At 42.1% G+C, this 18,445-nt stretch overlaps 1 protein-coding gene across 1 annotated transcript; it reads left to right on the forward strand.

Annotated features, from left to right (window-relative positions):
* Nucleotides 1-1,401: 1,401 nt before the first annotated feature.
* On the forward strand, nucleotides 1,402-18,015 carry SMIM21 (small integral membrane protein 21). The gene is given in 5 exon segments (XM_037988048.2): nucleotides 1,402-1,542; nucleotides 9,976-9,999; nucleotides 10,002-10,048; nucleotides 10,050-10,106; nucleotides 17,970-18,015. Coding segments are annotated over 5 exon segments (315 nt in total).
* The last annotated feature ends 430 nt before the right edge of the window (nucleotides 18,016-18,445 follow it).

The raw sequence follows: 18,445 nt of genomic DNA on the forward strand, positions 1-18,445 counted from the left end.
GGGAAATTGAGGATTAATTTTTAGTCTGTGTTTTTTTTTTTTTCTTTAAATCACCAACTCTGAGATTTCTAGGTGTTACTCTGCGTGTGTGTGCTCCACAATATCAACTCTCACAACTTGGGATCTGCTAGAAAATGGGCTTCCGAGCTCCCTTCCTGTCCCTCCACGTAGGTCTCAAGCCTCCTCTGTCTCTGCTCCCTCTGCATGTTTCTGCCTTTCCCTTGTCCACGGCCTTGGTGGGACCCGCCATTGTTTGCTCTTCTTTCTAGAGAATGAGTCTTGTCTCCAACTAGATGGGAAAAACCGCTCAGGACAAGATCATCAGAACAGCACTCGGTTACTGATTTGTATGCTGTGCATATGTTCACTGTTCACATAATAACAGATATTTTATGAGTCATACTGTGTGTCAAGCACAGTGCATACTGTCCTGGGCATTTACTCAACACCAGCACTGGGGAGCACCCATCGTGAGTTTCTGTGGGCCAGGACTCACAACTCTGTGCATCTCTCTTCATCAGGCACCTCGTCAAAAGCCATCCACAGTATGGGGATAACGCGGCAAGTATCTGGTGAGCGTGTGTGTATTAAGTACCACTTAATTCTTCTCTCACTGAACACCATTTACAAACAGAGGAAGAGCTGTGAAAATTCCCATGAGGCAGCTCAGAAGCATCCAGAGGCCACCGCACATGTCTCATGGCCACTCTCCAGCCAGTGATGGCGGTCTGCACAGGGCTTCTTCCTGGTGACTCCCAAGTAACCTCCCTTCAGCTTTCCCCCTGCTGTTCTGTGGTGCTTGTCTTCCAGCAGAGTCTCTCTCACTTTAACAATTAAATGGACAACCCAGGAAACCTACACTTGGAATTCAAAGAAATGTTAGACTCCTATGGAGTGTCTCATTAGGTTAAAGGAAAGTTACGGAAAAGTCTGATGGGAAAATGAGTTTCTACATTTTGCTTAGGGCCCAAAAAGAATCCCAGCTTTTGTTTCCATTCAAGTGCATATAGTAGTATTTATTTCGATTCAGGGAGATGCAGTTCGTTTTTAGGATTCACAAAAGCTTCTTGACATCAGATCCAAAGCTTGTGCCGTGGAGATATGGTTAAACATTCTCACGCAGCATCACTGAGCCGGAGAGCAACCTGAGAAACTTGAGAACTCTAGGTTTCTGTGTGGGAAGATTCCATCTGGCTTCATAAAATACTACCTGGACCTGAGAACTCTATGTGCAGGAAGATTCCATCCGGCTTTATAAAATAATACCTGGATCTTCAAGGTTGGCAAAGAAGAGAAAAGCTCCTTGGGAACTTAGTTACTAGGTCTCATAGCACAAGCTCTGTGTGCTCAGAGTCGCCGTCCTCAAGGAGCCCTCTCACTGGTCACTGCTGCGGCCCCTACATGGACCAGTGTGTGTCCACAGCTCCTCCCCGATTCCCCATAGCACAACTGGGAACATTTAAACAAAACTCTGCAGAAAAGGGAGGGATACTCAAGGGGAATTTGCTGCAGAAGGAAGCACCTACCACCATGAGTTTATGGGTCTTTAACTTTGGGTACAAGAGAGAGGTATCACTGCAGAGCTATGGCCATATACAAAGCACTCTTCTGCCCCAATCTCCTGTGAGTGTGCTGTCTCTCAAACCCAGATTCTATGGAGTTTAAGATGAGACGTCAATCCAGAGCTCATTCTTTCTCAGTTCTGACCAAGACAACCTCTCAATTCCAGTTCCCAATCTGAGGAAGAGCTGCCCCTTTCAGAAAAGGTACTGGGCCCTCCCCTTGGGCATTACATCAGTATACAGGCCAATGAGTCAATGATCTCTCCCCTACACAGAGAGCCTCTTAACACAGATGCAAGGATGCCTCCAAATGCTTTAAGCCTAGGTGCACCTGCAACACCTACAAACTCAACATACCCAGGCAAATCCAATACTGCACTCCTAGAAGAAAGTTTATTTTCCTTCATTACAGGACAGAAGCAAAAGTTGCAACAAATTTCACCACTCATGAACCATTTTCCAATGTGCCAGCAACAGACGCCATTGATAGACACCCCATTTGCAGAGGTGATGGGGTGATCGATAGCTTCTGAAAAGGAAGTTTATGACCCAGTCATATATCAGAAAGGTTAAAGTCCTAAGACAAAATTTCTGGAACATCTTCTCCTGTAGCACAGGGTTCCTCTTAGTGTTTCTGACTGTGAAGAGAAGATGGATGAGAGCAGGCAGGTAGCATCTTCCTCTGTTTTGATGTCCACTGCTGCTTCTTTATTTCCTTTTCCTTTTTCCATTTCTTTCTTTCTTTCTTTTTTTTTTTTTTTTACATTTTAAAAGTAATGGTCTTAAAGTTCTTCAGTCTTAAATCAGAGAAGGCTTTAAAAGTTGGTTTTGTGCATTTTGTATGTCATAGTTATAAGTGGATTTGAAGTCCTTATAATACTTTATAAATTTCATCAATTAACATCCAGGTAGGTAGAATCTTAGGTACATAATGATGGTTATGAATTAATACTAGACTGGTGTGTGCTGGGTTTGTCTCCAGGCCTTGGGTGAAGGCTGCGATGGGGTGCATGACATGACTCAGGAGGCACTCGGTTGGAAATCAGGAGAGGCAATAGTAACACAGCACCTCAAACACCTCAGGGCAGCTGGTCTACACCAGGTACACAGTAGGCATGAGGAGTGCAAGGATGGGAGAGGCAGGGGCCCTCACCTCAGGGAGCACATGGATACAGAGACCGTCCCTGTCCCCTCCATCCTCAAGTCTTGATTTCTTCTGTCTTTCTCAGGTTGGAGGTTAACTTGCTGCTGAAGAGATTTCAACAGCATGGGAACTTACATATAATCTGAATAATCGAAAGTAAAAGAGTTCATCTTCTGGGTCCTACTTCTGCTGTTTTCATCCACTGCTTCCTACCCATGTGCTAAGCATTTTCATGCAGCCTCATCTGTCTTTTCAATAAGAAAGCCAGTTGATAACTAATTCACACTTAGGTGGGCTGTTAAACCATAAAATGTTGACAAGGAAAACAACACTTAATAATAAATCATATCATGGTAACGTTTCTGTAGCCAGTAGGAAAATGGTTTCAGGTGTGAATAATTCTCACTACTTCATGGATCACACAACATAGATACTGTTCATTAATGACTCTAAAGTCAATACAGGGCTTGAAACTGTAAGGAATTCCTTCCTACTATTGTCCAGGCAGTGAAATGGGACTTTTGTTTGTTTTGGCCAGTGTTCACTGGTTCCACTATGTTTCTGATCAGATCTTCACATTTAATTTCTTCTTAGGTATTCATGCATCTGGGAGTTCTTACTTACCGGAAACTCAGTATCTCCTGTTTGCAGGCAGTGACTGGGTGTTCAGTGAGTCCAGATATCTCTGGATGGATGCTGTGGATAAGCTCGGTGTCCAGTGGAATCTGTCTCATGCACAGAGGACGAAAATCCGAAAGCTCACGTGGATTCCAGCACAACAGATAGCCTGTTCCACTAGAGTTGTGTTAGGCGAGGTGTGCACATTTGTATCATCTGTCACAACTATGTACCCCTCTCTTTTCTCAGTAACAGCAGATACACTTGCCTATCGCCATGCGACTTGGGGCAGCTGATCCACTACCAGGCTTGGCCTGTGGCTTGCTTTGCCCACAACAGCATGAGCAGTGTGATGTGCAGCATATCTCAGCAGAAGCTTTAAAAGCAATTGTGTGGTTTGGTTCTTCCCCTTGTACTTCTCATCTTCCATGAAAAGGGCCTGTTCCCCCAGATCTCTGCTCCTTAGCCTGAGTCCTGGAATGAAAAGACACACAGTGTCACAGTAGTGAGATATTTTAAACAAGAAAGAAATGTTCGTTGTTATAAACTGCTGAGATTGGGGGGTGGTTGTCACTACAACACACCTACTACAACGTGATATGGGCGCTAGGACAAGGGACATACATTTCATCCCTTGTCACAATGATTTGAAAAATCCATTACTATGCACAGGACTTGGAGTGATACGAGCATCAGGCAGACAGGAAAACAAGTGCACTGGGATGCTTCCGAAGCTTTTAGGGATTTCAACAGTCCTTTCAATTGAAGGAAGACTGATCCTCCACCCCATGCAAGAACATTATTAGTGTGAAACTCCCAAGTGCTGTATCCTAAACACACCCCCTTAATATACTGTTAATATACTGAGGAAAGAAATCCTCCCTCCTCTGAATTAATTAAATAAACGGTATGTTATTCATCAAATTTCTATATAATATTGCTCCTAATTGTATGTGTAATCATAAAATAATTCATAAAGTTTCAGGTCAAGGAAAGAAAAGTAAATATTCCATTTTTAGTCCTGACATGGACACCCCTAATAGTCACTAATAACAATCTTGTTGATTGTATTTGCTACTTATTTTTAAGTGTCAGTGGATTAATACTATAACGTGGTTTTTCTTGGTTGATCAGAAATGATACCTGTACATTCAGAGAAGTCATAACTGAATAGCTAGAAGTGTCAGATTACAGCTATGGGTGGTCTTCTCTTTTGTACTGTTGAATGAAGAAGAGACAAAATGGTCAAACCTTCTTGAAGTAACGCGTTGCAAAGAACAGTTCAACCTGAGTGGTAGATTTCAGAACTAAAGGATAAAACAGCTACAGACAACAACTAACAGACTGACTGTGTTCCACCTCCATTCCAAAAACATGTCACTAAAATGGCAATGTCTTTGCTGATTAAGGCCATTAGTAAAAAAAAAAAAAAAAAAAATGGACTTAAGTCTCTTGTACACTTGAAATTTACAGGTGATGGGTGAATTTCACTTATCACAGTAGAAATACTTGAGCCAATCAAAACAGAGGTGTACACAGCACAAGTTATTAATTCACTGTTCTTTCCTAAAATGGGCTTGAGACAGTGCTATTGGCTCCATATTTTCTGGTTGCAAAGTTTAAAGAAAAGGGCAGGAGAACCATGAGATGTCCCTGAGGCCAGAGCCCCATCCCATCACCTTCTCGCTGTTTGCCCATAAGCAAAGTGACTTCTCCAAACCTCTTTGTGCTACACAGGACATCCCACTGGCCTCACAGCCTGGCTGGAAAGATGAGGGGTGTGGTGTGATCGCACCTGGCACAGCCCTCACCCCAGGAAGGGTCACTGGGGCTGCCTCCCTCTTCAGGTCCTTTTAAATTAAATATTTCTGTTCTATAGAAACACATTCATCTCCTAACTCTATTTCCAAGGTGTTTCTCCTTCCATATAAATCTGTAAAGCCTCTTTTTACTCTTAAAGTGAAAAGGACAACCTCTCTAACTGATTTCTCTAGGACACTAAGAGAGCCACACTAAATGCTCTGAGACTGCAGAGGTGCAGGGAGCAGCTGTTTTTGGAAACACTTCAACACTGAACCCTCACCGGACATAATGACATACGTGTAAAACCTCTGGGAAGTCCTGTAGGAAAAAAGATTGATCAATTTGTGTGTGGAGGGGGGATTTGTAAGAAAAGTGTAGCATTATTTTTAGTACAGCATTTTAATTTTCATAACTGATCACAGTAAAACTTACTGAGCTCAATTAGTGAGAACTCAAGTCTTTTACTGAATTCCCAAGTCCTATTTTGATAAACTAAGGACAAAATATTTCTAAATAACATATAGAGATATAATTTACATACTGTAAAATGTAGCCTTAAGTGTCCAATTCAGTGGTTTTTAATATACTCATAGAATTGTGAAACCATTACCATAACTAATTTTAGAATATTTTGATAACCCCATAAAGAAACCTCATGCCCATCAGCAGTCACTCCTTCCTCCCCATCCCTACAGACCCTGACAACCACCATCCTGTTTCTATGACGTTACCTATTCTGGAAATGTCAGGTAAATTGAATCATACAACATGTGGTCTTTTGTGACTGGCTCTCCCTAAGTATAATGTTTTCCAGTTCATCTTTGTTGCAGCATGTGTCTGCCTTCACTCCTTTTTGTGGCTAATATTCCACTCTATGGATTTATCAAATTTTGATTATCTATTCATCACTTGGTGAACTTTTGGGTCCTTTCCACCTTTTGACTATTAAGAGTAATGTTGCTCTGAACATTTGTGTACAAGTGTTTTTGTGGACATATGTTTTTACTTCTCTTGGGTGTATCTCTGTGAGCAGAATGGCTACGTTGTATGATAACCCTATTTAATATTTGAAGAGCTGTCAGTCTTTTTCAAAGTGTGCCAGCTCAGTTTCTTTTGATTAAAAAACAAAAAACAAAAAACTGGAGGTTAAATGTTCAGTCGATGCAAAGCCCTGCCAAAGATGTTCAGTGACTCAGATGACACAGTCTTTGAGGTGCTCATTGAGTCAAATTTCTGTCTCCCTGCTTCCCCATATCCCTCTCCAGGATGCCCCCCTGTCTCAGGAATAAGGGGTCTCAGCCTCCCAAAGCACCCTATGAATGCCCACTGGCCTCTCTTACACAGTTGTTATGCTGACTTCTGGGCTAGTGGCCCTGCTGGGCGGGCGGCTTTGGCTGGACTGTTGGGGGTCAAGCCGGTCCCCCAAGGAGTCCAGACTCTGGCTGTCCAGTTGTGAAGGCTCTGTTGTCTCTTTGTCTCAACCCCAATCACGTCATATTGGTTTTCAAAGTGTGATCTGGGTGTCCCTGAGGTGTTTTCAGGGATCTAAAAGCTCAAAATTACTTGTATGATAATACTAAGACATTAGCATCATGTGCAGTGGGGTTTTCCAGAGCCTGCATGAGGTTAGGTATTTCGAAAGACTCAGTGCAGAAGCAGATAAGAAAACCCCGTTGCCTTCTATTAAGCCAGGCATTATAGAGGTTTGTAAAAATGTGAAACAGTCCCACTCTTCTCACAATTTTACTTTCTTCTGGACATGGAATTGAGCTGAACAAAGGCTTCTCCCACAGGCCTGTAGCCTTCCCCAAGCTACACATGGAAGTTGGGCAGTTAGTCCCAAAGTTACTGGGTATCTTACATTATTCTGACATTCCTGTCATGTTCCCCACCCTGACCCCACAGAGCTCCACGTGGGAGAAACACTAGAATGAGATCTTTCACTTTTCTGACGCTCCCTGATCACAGAGACCTTGCACACACCACCTCCTCCGCTCCCTCCACTCCTGACTTGTGGCCACTGCAGAGGTCCTGCCAGCCGGACCCATATCTCATGGTGGGAGCCATAGGGGAGCCTGCAGCTCAGAATCACAGAGGGGAAGATTTGGTTTCAGTGCCCCCCAAATACCATCACTGTGCACTTTGTTTATCAAATGTTTCCCAAATTCATACAACCTCCTTTCTTAAAAATAACCTGTTAATGTCTTGAGGTTCCAGGTTTATGCAGAATGCTGCAGAAAGCATTGCCATTAGGAATTACACTTGTTCCTTAGTGACTACAGACTTTAGATATTTCTGGAAGTTCCTCATGGGACCTAAAGCTGGTTTTGGTTTTGTATTTGTTTTACTTAAGTTAGTCACATTTACAGGAAAACTGCTTCACGATAAACCCAAATAGAACAAAATAATCTCCAAATTCAGACTCTAGAGAAGTCCAGGTGTTTCCATGCACTTCACACATTATGAAATCCTAATTAGGAGAAGAATATTGTTCATGCTCTTAGGATTCCCGTGAAGAATGGCTCACTGGCTTCTAATTTTCCTGTGGAAGCACTTCTCTCTCACTACTAGCAGTGGTGGCATTTGTGGAATATCACAAATACCTGTGGATCCCCAGGCCAGGGATCTCCAGGCAGGGCCCGAGGATCTTAAAACTGGAGGATCCTGGAATAAGGACCTAGGAAAGCTCCCAATATTTCTTTCTGCTCCATCATTTCCAACTCAGTTTTATTGTGTTAATGCCTGGATAACAGCCCCAAACAACTCCTTGGCTTCAAACGAAGGACAAGCATAGAAGTAAAGAAAGAATGGAGACCCAGTACTCCAGTGACTTTCTTTAGTCACTTAGTCTTCAGCCCAGTGAGGAAGCACCCCGGTTTCCACCCAAGCAAATGCCTCCTGATGGCCCTTTTGCAACATTAAAACATCATTTAATCAAGCAGTACAGATCTAAGTATATTTTATTCAAACCTAATTATTTAAAAATCCTTACTATCTCCAAATGATGCACAGAGTAGCTCTCTAATGATGTTGTATGTTGAAGACCACTTTGAATCTAAAAAAAGAGAGACAGAGACCCTGATTTCGTAGTGAAGATGCAACGACATATATTTCAACAATAATTAAATCCACCAATTCCACCTCTTTATAAGTGGAATAAAGACTGTAGCAGCATTAAGAAGTCTTATCTTTCTCCTTTTCCTTCTTGACTTCTTCAAGGCTAGAGGCCTATTAGCTGGCAGACTATTAGAATGCAAATATGATACAACCCAAGCAGCTCCAGCTTTGAACAGAGGGGTGGCTAAGTACCTGCTCTCTCTCAATGCAATACTCCAGCAGCAAGGATTGTCCAGTTTCTCCCATCAACAGTGAAGACCCTAAGCTTGACTACTTTCAGCTTTTGGGAAGCTCCATTTTACATTCTTCAATGGTGCCTAGCCCTATTTTACCAGTACATGGATGCTGGGATTGGGGGAAGGGAGCTGGAAGAACCAATCTAATTAAAACAACTTTTGCTTCATCTAGTTAACACCAGGTAATACTGAGTTCTCTCCTTCCCACGGTGGCTCATGCCCCCTCATAACATGAAAGAGGCATTGTCTTTCCCTGTGAACACAATCTGGAACCAGAGAGAGCCACCAGCCACAGAAAGGATGAGGCCCCATATTAACTATTTTCTCATTTGTTAGCTTAAGGAAATCATTTTCTTCCATTTTTCCACTTCTTGAAAGTGTATCTACAGGTTTTTAGCCAAGAATTTTTGGATATAGTTGGTTTGGGGATCACATATTTAATTTGCTATGTGTTTATTTTTTTTTTCTTTCTGAGAAAGAAGAAGAATGCTAAATAAAACTCAACTTCAGGGCTCCTGTTATTCCAATGGCCATCACCTTGACTAGATTTAGTTTCATTGATTTCGTTTATGGTCTTTCAGCCAATTATCAGTCAAGATGCTTTCATAAAAGACTGTGAAATTCAGAATAAAAGGCACAAAACTTATTGCTATGAATTGTAAGCTCTGATAAACCAATGATATATGGCATGATTTGAGAAAAATTTTGTTGGCACATTGTCAAATGTATTTTTGACCACTAAAAAAAACCAGTCGGGCCGGGCGCGGTGGCTCACGCCTGTAATCCCAGCACTTTGGGAGGCCGAGGCGGGCGGATCACAAGGTCAGGAGATCGAGACCATGGTGAAACCCCGTCTCTACTAAAAATAGAAAAAATTAGCCGGGCGCAGTGGCGGGCGCCTGTAGTCCCAGCTACTCGGGAGGCTGAGGCAGGAGAATGGCGTGAACCCGGGAGGCGGAGCTTGCAGTGAGCCGAGATTGCACCACTGCACTCCAGCCTGGGCGACAGAGCGAGACTCCGTCTCAAAAAAAAAAAAAAAAAAAAAAAAAAACCAGTCAGTGATGTATATGCTCAAATCACAGTGGAACACTGAAGTCACACTGGTCACAGATCTCTTTGATAATTCACTGGGCTTTTACTTATGTATTTAAAAGCCATGAGAAACCTGAGAAATGATCCAATCTGGCACCCTCAAGTTAATAAGGAACTCGGTTTCATAGAATTCTCTGTGAATCCGCTTTTAATTTACACTGATACTTCAGATTCTACATGGCAGATCTCAAGAGTTGTTTTAGATTCATTACCTTTTCCCCAACTAATTTTATAACTCAATAAAAACCATAGTTCTGGTTTTACTTCTGAAACATGACCTTAAATATATAAACTTATTTATCTTAAACAAAATTAATTGTTTGACAAAGAGTTAGCTGCTTGTAACATGAAGCTTGAAAAGCCAGACACTGTAAATAGTAGCTGTAATTATTTCCTTTTTCAGTCTGAAAATGAACATCATATTCATGTTTGTTCACATTGCTGGTTCTCTTCCATGTGACAGTGTTGCTGAGGAATCCGCAGGATACAAGGGGTTTCTGAAGACTGGAAAAAGGCAAACAGCGTATTTTGAAAGTAGGTAGACAATAACCTTAGCCGTCAAAAAAATACTACATATTTTAAAGTGGGTAAACGATAACCTTAGCAGTTAAAAAAAATACTGGCACATTCATCAAGCAATCAATCTGTAGCCACCTAGGAGAGTGTGCATGCTGGGTAGCTATCAAATTACTTTGTAAAAAGGAAATTAGGCCAGAGGAAATTAAAATCCATCCGTGATAGAGCACGGGGCCACATAGATAGACTGAGTGAACCATGTATACTGCAGCGACCTCCTTCTATCTGAGGTCACTCCATGAGACAGGATGAGCACTTCGTCAGCGAGAGCCTGCAAATCTCTAATCACCTCTGAGAGCCAGTGACATGGGACCTTGTGATAGGCAAGCCATTTCATAATGAGTCCCTCCTGCTCTTTTAGTAAATAACTCTCTTGGGAAGAAGGCCAAGAAAGCTCAGCCCTTCTTTGAGTTTATTTCTAGAGTGATTCTAGTTGTGCTTAGCTAATGTCTCTATGTATCAACAGATAGGTGTACAATTGGCTGGAAACGTTTTCAGAGGCTTATATTTAAACTGGAAGGCATAATAATTTTATTTTTCTTTCCACAGGTAAAAAACTCCTTCTTTCTCCCACTGTAGGCTTTTTGTGTTTTCAACATACCCAGCCTCACTTGGAAAAATAAAAATAAAAATAAAGCACCCACTCACATGTGCAGCCAAGTTTCAGATACCAGTAGGCACGGGCTCTTCCAAATGTCTCCTGCTCTGGAGATGTTCGCAGTCCTCAAATCAAAACTGAAACAAACAAGCAAACAAAAAAAATAAAAAACTTACTACCAAATACCCTAGGAACAAGACTTAAACTCTATTTGGAAATTGAATTTCTTCCATAGTCAATCAATATTTAATAAAGAGAGAAAAGGAGCTCATTACAAAGACCATCTTGTTTCTCCACAAGTCATCTATGTGAGATTCCAGAATTTCAGGGCGATAAGTTCTTAATTGGAACATTATATATTCTCTTTGCAGCCAGTAAGCACGCATCACTTCATGAGAAAGCACCGCGGCCAACATTTCTCCTGGTCTGCTCTGGGTTTCAGCGAAGGGCAGGCCTGGAAGCACCTTGGGAAACGAGGTAGAGCCAAGCTAACCCCAGAGAGCCACTGAGCTTGCGGAGAGTTGAGTGATTACGCAGGCATAGTCTTGAGTTTTATTTTCAGTTTGAGTACTGCTAACTAGTCTGTACAGTCACAGGCTTACTGGAGGGAGTGTATTCTACATCAGCTATATTCTGTCTTCCTTAGCAGCACTTAATGAGTCGACTGGAAAGCTGTTCCCAGCCAAGCCAATATCCTATGAGTTATAAATGACATTTCATGCTCATATGCAGATTTCCTGCACTGAAGTGAATTATTTACAAGGTTGGGCTTATGGATTCCAACGATCAGCTGCCTGAGATTTACACCCACCCGTTCTCTCTGCTCTCTTGCTGGGAGACTGTGACGTTTCCCACTGCCCTTTAACATCTGAAGATTTAACGGGAGCTGCCCTTCCTGAGGCAGGTGCTCCCTCGCTTGAGATGGTAATTGGAAAGGCCGTGCACCCCAGGAGCTGGAAGGTAAACTAAGGCTCTCCTAGAGTTGCTTCTCCCTGCCCTGGGAGGATGCTGTCTGCACGTAAATGCACAGGAGAAGCACCAGGAAGAATTTAAATTCTGGGGAGGCCTTCCTGCCCATTAACAGTGATTTTATTACCTTGGGTTTTAGCTAATTAGTTTAATAATTTCTTCCAGAATGTGTGAAAATCCAAATTTTCTCCTAAAGGAAGCTCTGTGTTCAGCGGTGTGCTCTGTCCTCTGTGCAACAGAAGCACCAACATGTCGTTTCTGTCTCCCAGAAACTCCAGGGGTTGAAAAGCCGCCCAACTTACAGCAAGGATGATGAAAATATAAGTAAGAGTTCAGCACCAGACAAATCCACCAATGGAACAAAAAAAAAAAGCAGCACAGAAACCAAGTTAGGTACACAAGGGTCTCTAATCTATGATAAAATCAGCATTTAAAATTAGTGAAAAGAATGATTTCTTAAATTTGTTGAATGAGAACAAGTGACTACGCATTGGAAAAAGTTAAATGAAGATCCCTACCTTATATCATCAACAAAAATAAATATATGTTAAATCAAAGACCTAAATGTAAAAATAAAAACCAAAAGAATACTGGAAGAAAATATGGAGGAACATTTCCGTAGCCTTGCAGTGAGAGTGAACAAAATGAAAGAAGGGACAAAATGACATATTTGGTTACCAAATTTTATAAACTTTTTCCCAGTAAAAAAACCAGACTAAACAAAATAAAAACATAAGTGACAAACAAGGTAGGGAAAACATTTACAACTGACTATTAATATCCCATATTCAGAGAAATCTAACTCATTGAAAGAAAATGACAGACAATACCCTAAAGGGATAAAGAATACGTATAAGCCAAAAAGAAGTACGCATGGCAAATAAATCTGTGAAAGGATGCTCAACCTCAGTATTGATTAAAGGAATAAGGAAGTGAATAACAACAAAATAGTTTCTGCCAAATCTGACTGTTAACATGTCATATATTGTTAACATTGATTGCTGTCGAGGCTGTGAAAAAATAGGCAGCTTCATCATTGTTGGCAGGAACAACCAACTGCTACAAACATTTTGGGGGCAATTTGGAATTATCTAATAAAATATATTTGCATATCCTTTGGCCATGCCATTTCACTTTTATGGATCTAACAAAAAATCAAATAAAAACATTATAGAGGTATATGTACAGGAAGTTTGATTGAGTACTGTAACAGTAAACATTGCCTGCAGCCTAATATCTACCAGTAAGAGATGCTTTCATGAATTATGATAAGTTCATAAAATGGAATGCCATCTTCTCATTAAAATCTGTAAACAACCAAATTTCCATCAATAGAGGAATGGTTAAATAAATTGTAGTGCCGCCATTAAGCTGAATGTTACGTAGCTACTAAAGAGAATGAGACAGAGCTGTACGTAGATGAAAAGATGTCTTTACTACCTCAAGTGAATAACGTTGTAGACAAATGATAGATACTATAGATGAATAATCAGATGATTGATGGATGATTAGATGCATCCTATATAACTTTTAGTTCAGTCTGTGTGTATCTACGGAAGGAAAGGACCCTCAGAGTTTTCACTGGCGGTGATCTCTGTAAGTAAGGACGTTTGTTTTGTGTGCGGCTAGAAGCTTCACTATCATCTCACATGCTCATTCCACCTGGTGGTGGGAGCATACTCCCAGGCAAGTCGGGATGCTCATCTTCCCCAGGACCGCAGATGTTGTCACATGTCAGGGCCGTCCATTCTGGCATCAGCAGAGACTCCCAGCAGCAGAGACCTCTCCCTCTGTCTGGGAAGCCAGTCACTGGATCAGGGACCCGTCAGCCCCACTCCTGCTCTGCAAGCTCTCACCCATCTCCACACAGAGAACACAGAGAATCGTTCTGCCACTGCTGATCACTGCTTGGCTATGGGAAGCTCTGGGCAGCTGTTAAGTCCCCTCTGCCCTGAGATCCCTATAACCACTGTCACTGTGGGCTCTTCATGCTTCCATGGAGCCTTACCTGGGAAAGGGGTCTCTCTATGCCTAGATTCCCCAATCCTTTCTGGTGTTTTTGTTAGCTCCGTGTGAGGTGTTCATGAGGCAGGAGAAGGATGACAACACTCACTGTCTCTTCTGTTAGGGATCCACTAACAGAAGAGGGAGTATTTGTGCACTCCTCTTTCCCTATCTGAAAGTCCCAGGGAATCTTGATCTTGTCAGGACTGGGTGCATGACTGTTAATGGTCAGCCATTCTTACAAACACATTTTATAAACTGAATATTTTGTGTTCTCTGAATTCTAGGCTCTCAGAATTCAAAATTCAGGATGAACTTTCCCCCCTTTTTTTGCTGGTGTCACTCATCCCTGAGCGAGGAACACAAAATACCAAAGTCAATTATGTGGTACGTTCAAAGGGTCCAAAACCACCCAGGGTGAAGCATCAGGCCACCACGTTTGTGTTCGCCAAATGCCCAATCTCCCCGATCCTCTTATTCTCTCTTCAAAAACAGATGCAAAACAACAGTAAGAAACATCCTCCATTCTAACTGAGAGCTGAGGATTTGGATGATGTGGATGAGCTGGAGGAGGTTTTCCATTCCTAACACATGCAAGGCAACTGAATCCATTCTCCTCAGCCACTGTAGTTCTCCAGAAAGCCCCTGGGCCTCAGTGGTAATGCAGGGCTCTCTTCTCCTTGACCCATCTTTCCCCTCCCCCAGGGCTCCTCCCTCCTCCTTCCTCTTCTGATGTGTGGAGTGGGTTCCTCTCAAGTAGGAACCCGGCAGGCACGTTGAGGCATCACTTCAGCAGTCAACGGGGCAGGGGTTATGTTTTATTCTTTAGGCAGTTCCAGTCCCTAGCACAGTGTCTGGCATGTAGTAAGTGCCCAATAAATAGAGGAGTAACTTTGCATTTACATGAAAACATTTTTTGTGACCAAGGCACATTCTTTACATTTCCTCAGGGACAAAAAATATTTTATTTTTCTCCTTTGATAATAAATTTTATTTCTATAATCAATAGTAACTTGGAACTCATCTTGGGAAACAACATGGATAGCTATGCTAGATAACGACTGTGTGTGTGTGTGTGTGTGTGTATGTGTGTGTGTGTATGAGAGAGAGAGAGAGAGAGAGAGAGAGAGAAGGCATCATCATCCTAAGCAAGTACAAATCAGGAGTTTGTTTCTTTGCAAAATAAATAGTTGTTCTTTGTTTTTTGTTTTTGATATTGTTTTCTAAGGTAAATACTATGAAGGGCACAGCACTCATTTGAAAGCCTATATGTCATTTATTTGATTAATTTATTAAACATATTTGAGATGTCTACAATTTATTCATCCCTGTTCTAGGCAACGCAGATCACGTGTTGAAGTAGACGAGGTGTTTGCACTCATGAGACTTAGCAGAAGGAAGACATCCTAAGTCAAGCAAGGATGGCCCTTATACAGAGATCCTGAGACAAGAGGGACAAGTCATATTCCAGAGACTGGGATATAAAACCTGTTTGGCCTGGCTGGAATGAAAATTGCAAGGTGGGGGAAGTAGAAAAGAGAGGCAGGGGATGCTGAGAAATTGATTTGGAGGGAGGCAGATCATACCAGACCACAGACGGCCTTATGTGTCCTGTTTTATCCTGACAGCAATGGGAGTCATTAAAGGGTTTAAGTACAGGCTTTGGATCTCTTCTCTGGAAAGAACAGTTCAGTAGTAAAATGGGAGATCGCTGAAGTAGGCAAGATTAGAGGCAGGATGATAATTACGCGTCTTCTCCAGACACAAGCCAGAGACCGCTGGTTCAGGTAGGTAATTTCACAGGAGATGGTCAGAAGAAAATAAAAGCAGACAAAACCAAAGACATTTAGAATTCACAGTGGGAAGGCCTGCAGATGGACTGGGTTTAGTGTGGAGACAGAAAGGTTGGCAGGTGAGCATCTGGCATGGGCTAGGACTCTGGAGGCTCAAATGGGGAGTAAAGGAAGCGTCTCTCGGGGAAGGAGTGTTGGATTCCACCTTAGACTTTCTTCAGGAAGCATCCTTAGGATGACCAAGGGACACCCAGGTGGAGGGGCTCAGAAGCATCAGTGTGGAGGCCTGGAGGCTGGACCTCAGCAATTGCCAGCATGTTTTTGAGTGTCTTATAATCAGAACACAGGAAGTCCAAGAAGAGGAGAGGATGCATTTGCACCAAAAAGTTCACAGACAAAAGGCTATATAAAGACCCAAAGGTAAGACTGCAGTGGATTCAAGTAAGAGTTCAGATTTGAATGAAAATACAGGTAAAGGGACATTCAAGGTACAAAGAACAGCAATGAGACTGGGGGAGGCGAGGAGAATGAAAAACTGATACTGATCAGAGAAATCTATCAAGTCTTTTCCTAGGAGTGGGGGTTCTTTAAACCTACGGGTAGTCTTCCCGAGACTTGGCACTCAGAACCTGGCCTCTGGGACCCACGTGCAAACCATCACTGTCATCAGGAGACTAGCTTCACTGTGACTCAAGGGACAGGGAGGTCAAGACATTTGGTCAACGTTTCATGTCAGAGCAACATGGAAGCCTGTGTGCCCAGTGCCCAGTGATGCTTCCAAACCTCATACCTCCCCAGATGATGGTCACCTCACTAAGATTGTTGCCCGATTCTCAGCAGCATCCAATGTCAGAATAGCACTCTTTCCACAAACCAGGAAGATTCTTCCAGAAAAAGCAGCAGGCAGCAAAATATTCTTAGTACTTGGTGGAGGGATTCCCTTTCTTTCAAAACCTAATTAAGGACTGGCAAATAGAAATCTTGCTCAGCTTAGGTTTTATATAGCAATTGATTGTTTTATTTAAGGGTCTGCTTTAAATTCACCAGTATTTTCTTCCTTCCTTTCTTTCCTTCTTTCTTTATTTTTAACAAAGTTGCCCACACTCAACTATTGTGAATATTCAGAATACAGAGATTAAGAACCTTTCTAAACCTTGTTTGTTTTCACATGTACTTGCCCTCTCTTGGAGAATTTGGGCTTCATCTGTTGAAGGCCAGAGGTCAGAACAGTGTTGATCCTGGAAGCTCAGGAAGTTTTGGGGGACATTTGGAAGTTTAGATATTCTGGGGTCCATGTTCTATGCCAAGAACTAGTCCCTCAGCGTGTAGCAGCAGAACAAGTGTAATGATTTGATCTCTTATAGCCACTGTCACCTTCATCTATATATTTGCTGGTGATTTATTAATATTTGTTCTACCTGTCTCAGCCTGCAGGAGACCTTGTATTGCTGCATGCCTTCTATAGAGTAGAGAGAAATGAAGGGAGCAGATGGGATTATGACTTATTTTCCAACGTTGAATTTATAAAAAGATCTTTTGTCAGACATTGCACAGCAGTTTGTGGGATGAAATTAATCCTATGAATAAAATTGCTAACCTCACCTAAAATAGGTGCTTTATTTAAAGAAGGATCGATGAGGCTTGCTAAATATTATTTTTAGTGTTGATAAAAGCTTTTCATAATCTCAGGCTGCAAACATGGGCTGAATTGGCAGTTCTGGATGCCATGCCAGTGCGCTGGAGCTGGCTAACGATGTCACCCACAATGTCAGTGAGGCCAAGCCACCCCGAGCTGTCTCCAGGCCTCTGTCCCTCCTCTGCAATCTCAGGGTAGGAGAAATGTTTTTCTCAATGCGTGTGAATCTAACTTTGGACACATCTCACAGTCTCATTTTCCAAGGATCATCATTCGTGAGTTAGACAGCAAAACGTTTAGCTGTGTCCACCATGTAACAAAAAACATTCCTGAGGCTGTCAGGCCAAACCCCTGAGCTCTTTGTTGGTTGCCCAGTGGTCTCATGGCTTCTGGATTTTAGGGGAACATTATGACCGGTCTACTATTTTGGTGCTGCTTCTTTTTGAAAAGGTTCACAAATAGAGTTTATTTCAGAGTTCACATATATGCAACTTCTATCTATCATCCTTTATACAAGGCTAGTAAGGGCTTTGAGAAGTCAGTGCATCCTACATTACTGTGCTTGTGGCCTTTGGTGTCTCATTCTCAGAGAATTATTCCAGGGTTCCTAGCAATTCTGAACTCAAAATTCCTGTTGCCATCAAACAGTACTTGCTCCGGTGAGTGGAATCCTCAGCCTCAAAACACTCCAAAATCTTGGAGAAAAAATTAAAATTTAAAGTGTGTTCATTAGATAAAAACAAATGGTCGACTTTATTATAATATTTTGATTATATCCATCAAAACAAAGAAAATGCTTTTCCCTCCTTTGTCTCTTGTAGCTTTCTCCATTTGAAGCCATCCAGGAACACAGCAGAAACACAATAAATGACACCAGGTTTCTCTCTCATGGCCTTCATACCATGGATTTCCCATTCTCAGGATAAAAAGAAATTAAGAGGAAATCAGATTGCTTAAAGATAGCAGATTATGGCTCACTTTTTAAAAGGAGCTCTATAGACAGAATGAAGAACGTGTAACTTTTTTTTGCAATGATAATGTCTGCTTTGCTCTTGAGAGGCACTCTTCCTTTTTCTGCCCAGGAATATTCCGGAGGAGAGTTGCAGATGCCACCCAACCCTGCGAAATCTGCCCTGCGAGTCGAAACAGATCCAGCCGTGCAAAGAACTTCTTCATTAGGACATCAAGCCTGTAGTCATATTTTCAATGGCTGCTGGAACTTTTGCCTTGCAAGTGCTTTCACTGATTTCGGGACCACCTAAGGCTCTGTGTGGTACACAGCAACACAGTTTGAGAT

This window comes from Chlorocebus sabaeus, chromosome 18 (assembly GCF_047675955.1).
Source record: "Chlorocebus sabaeus isolate Y175 chromosome 18, mChlSab1.0.hap1, whole genome shotgun sequence".
In the NCBI taxonomy this organism is placed as follows: domain Eukaryota; kingdom Metazoa; phylum Chordata; class Mammalia; order Primates; family Cercopithecidae; genus Chlorocebus; species Chlorocebus sabaeus.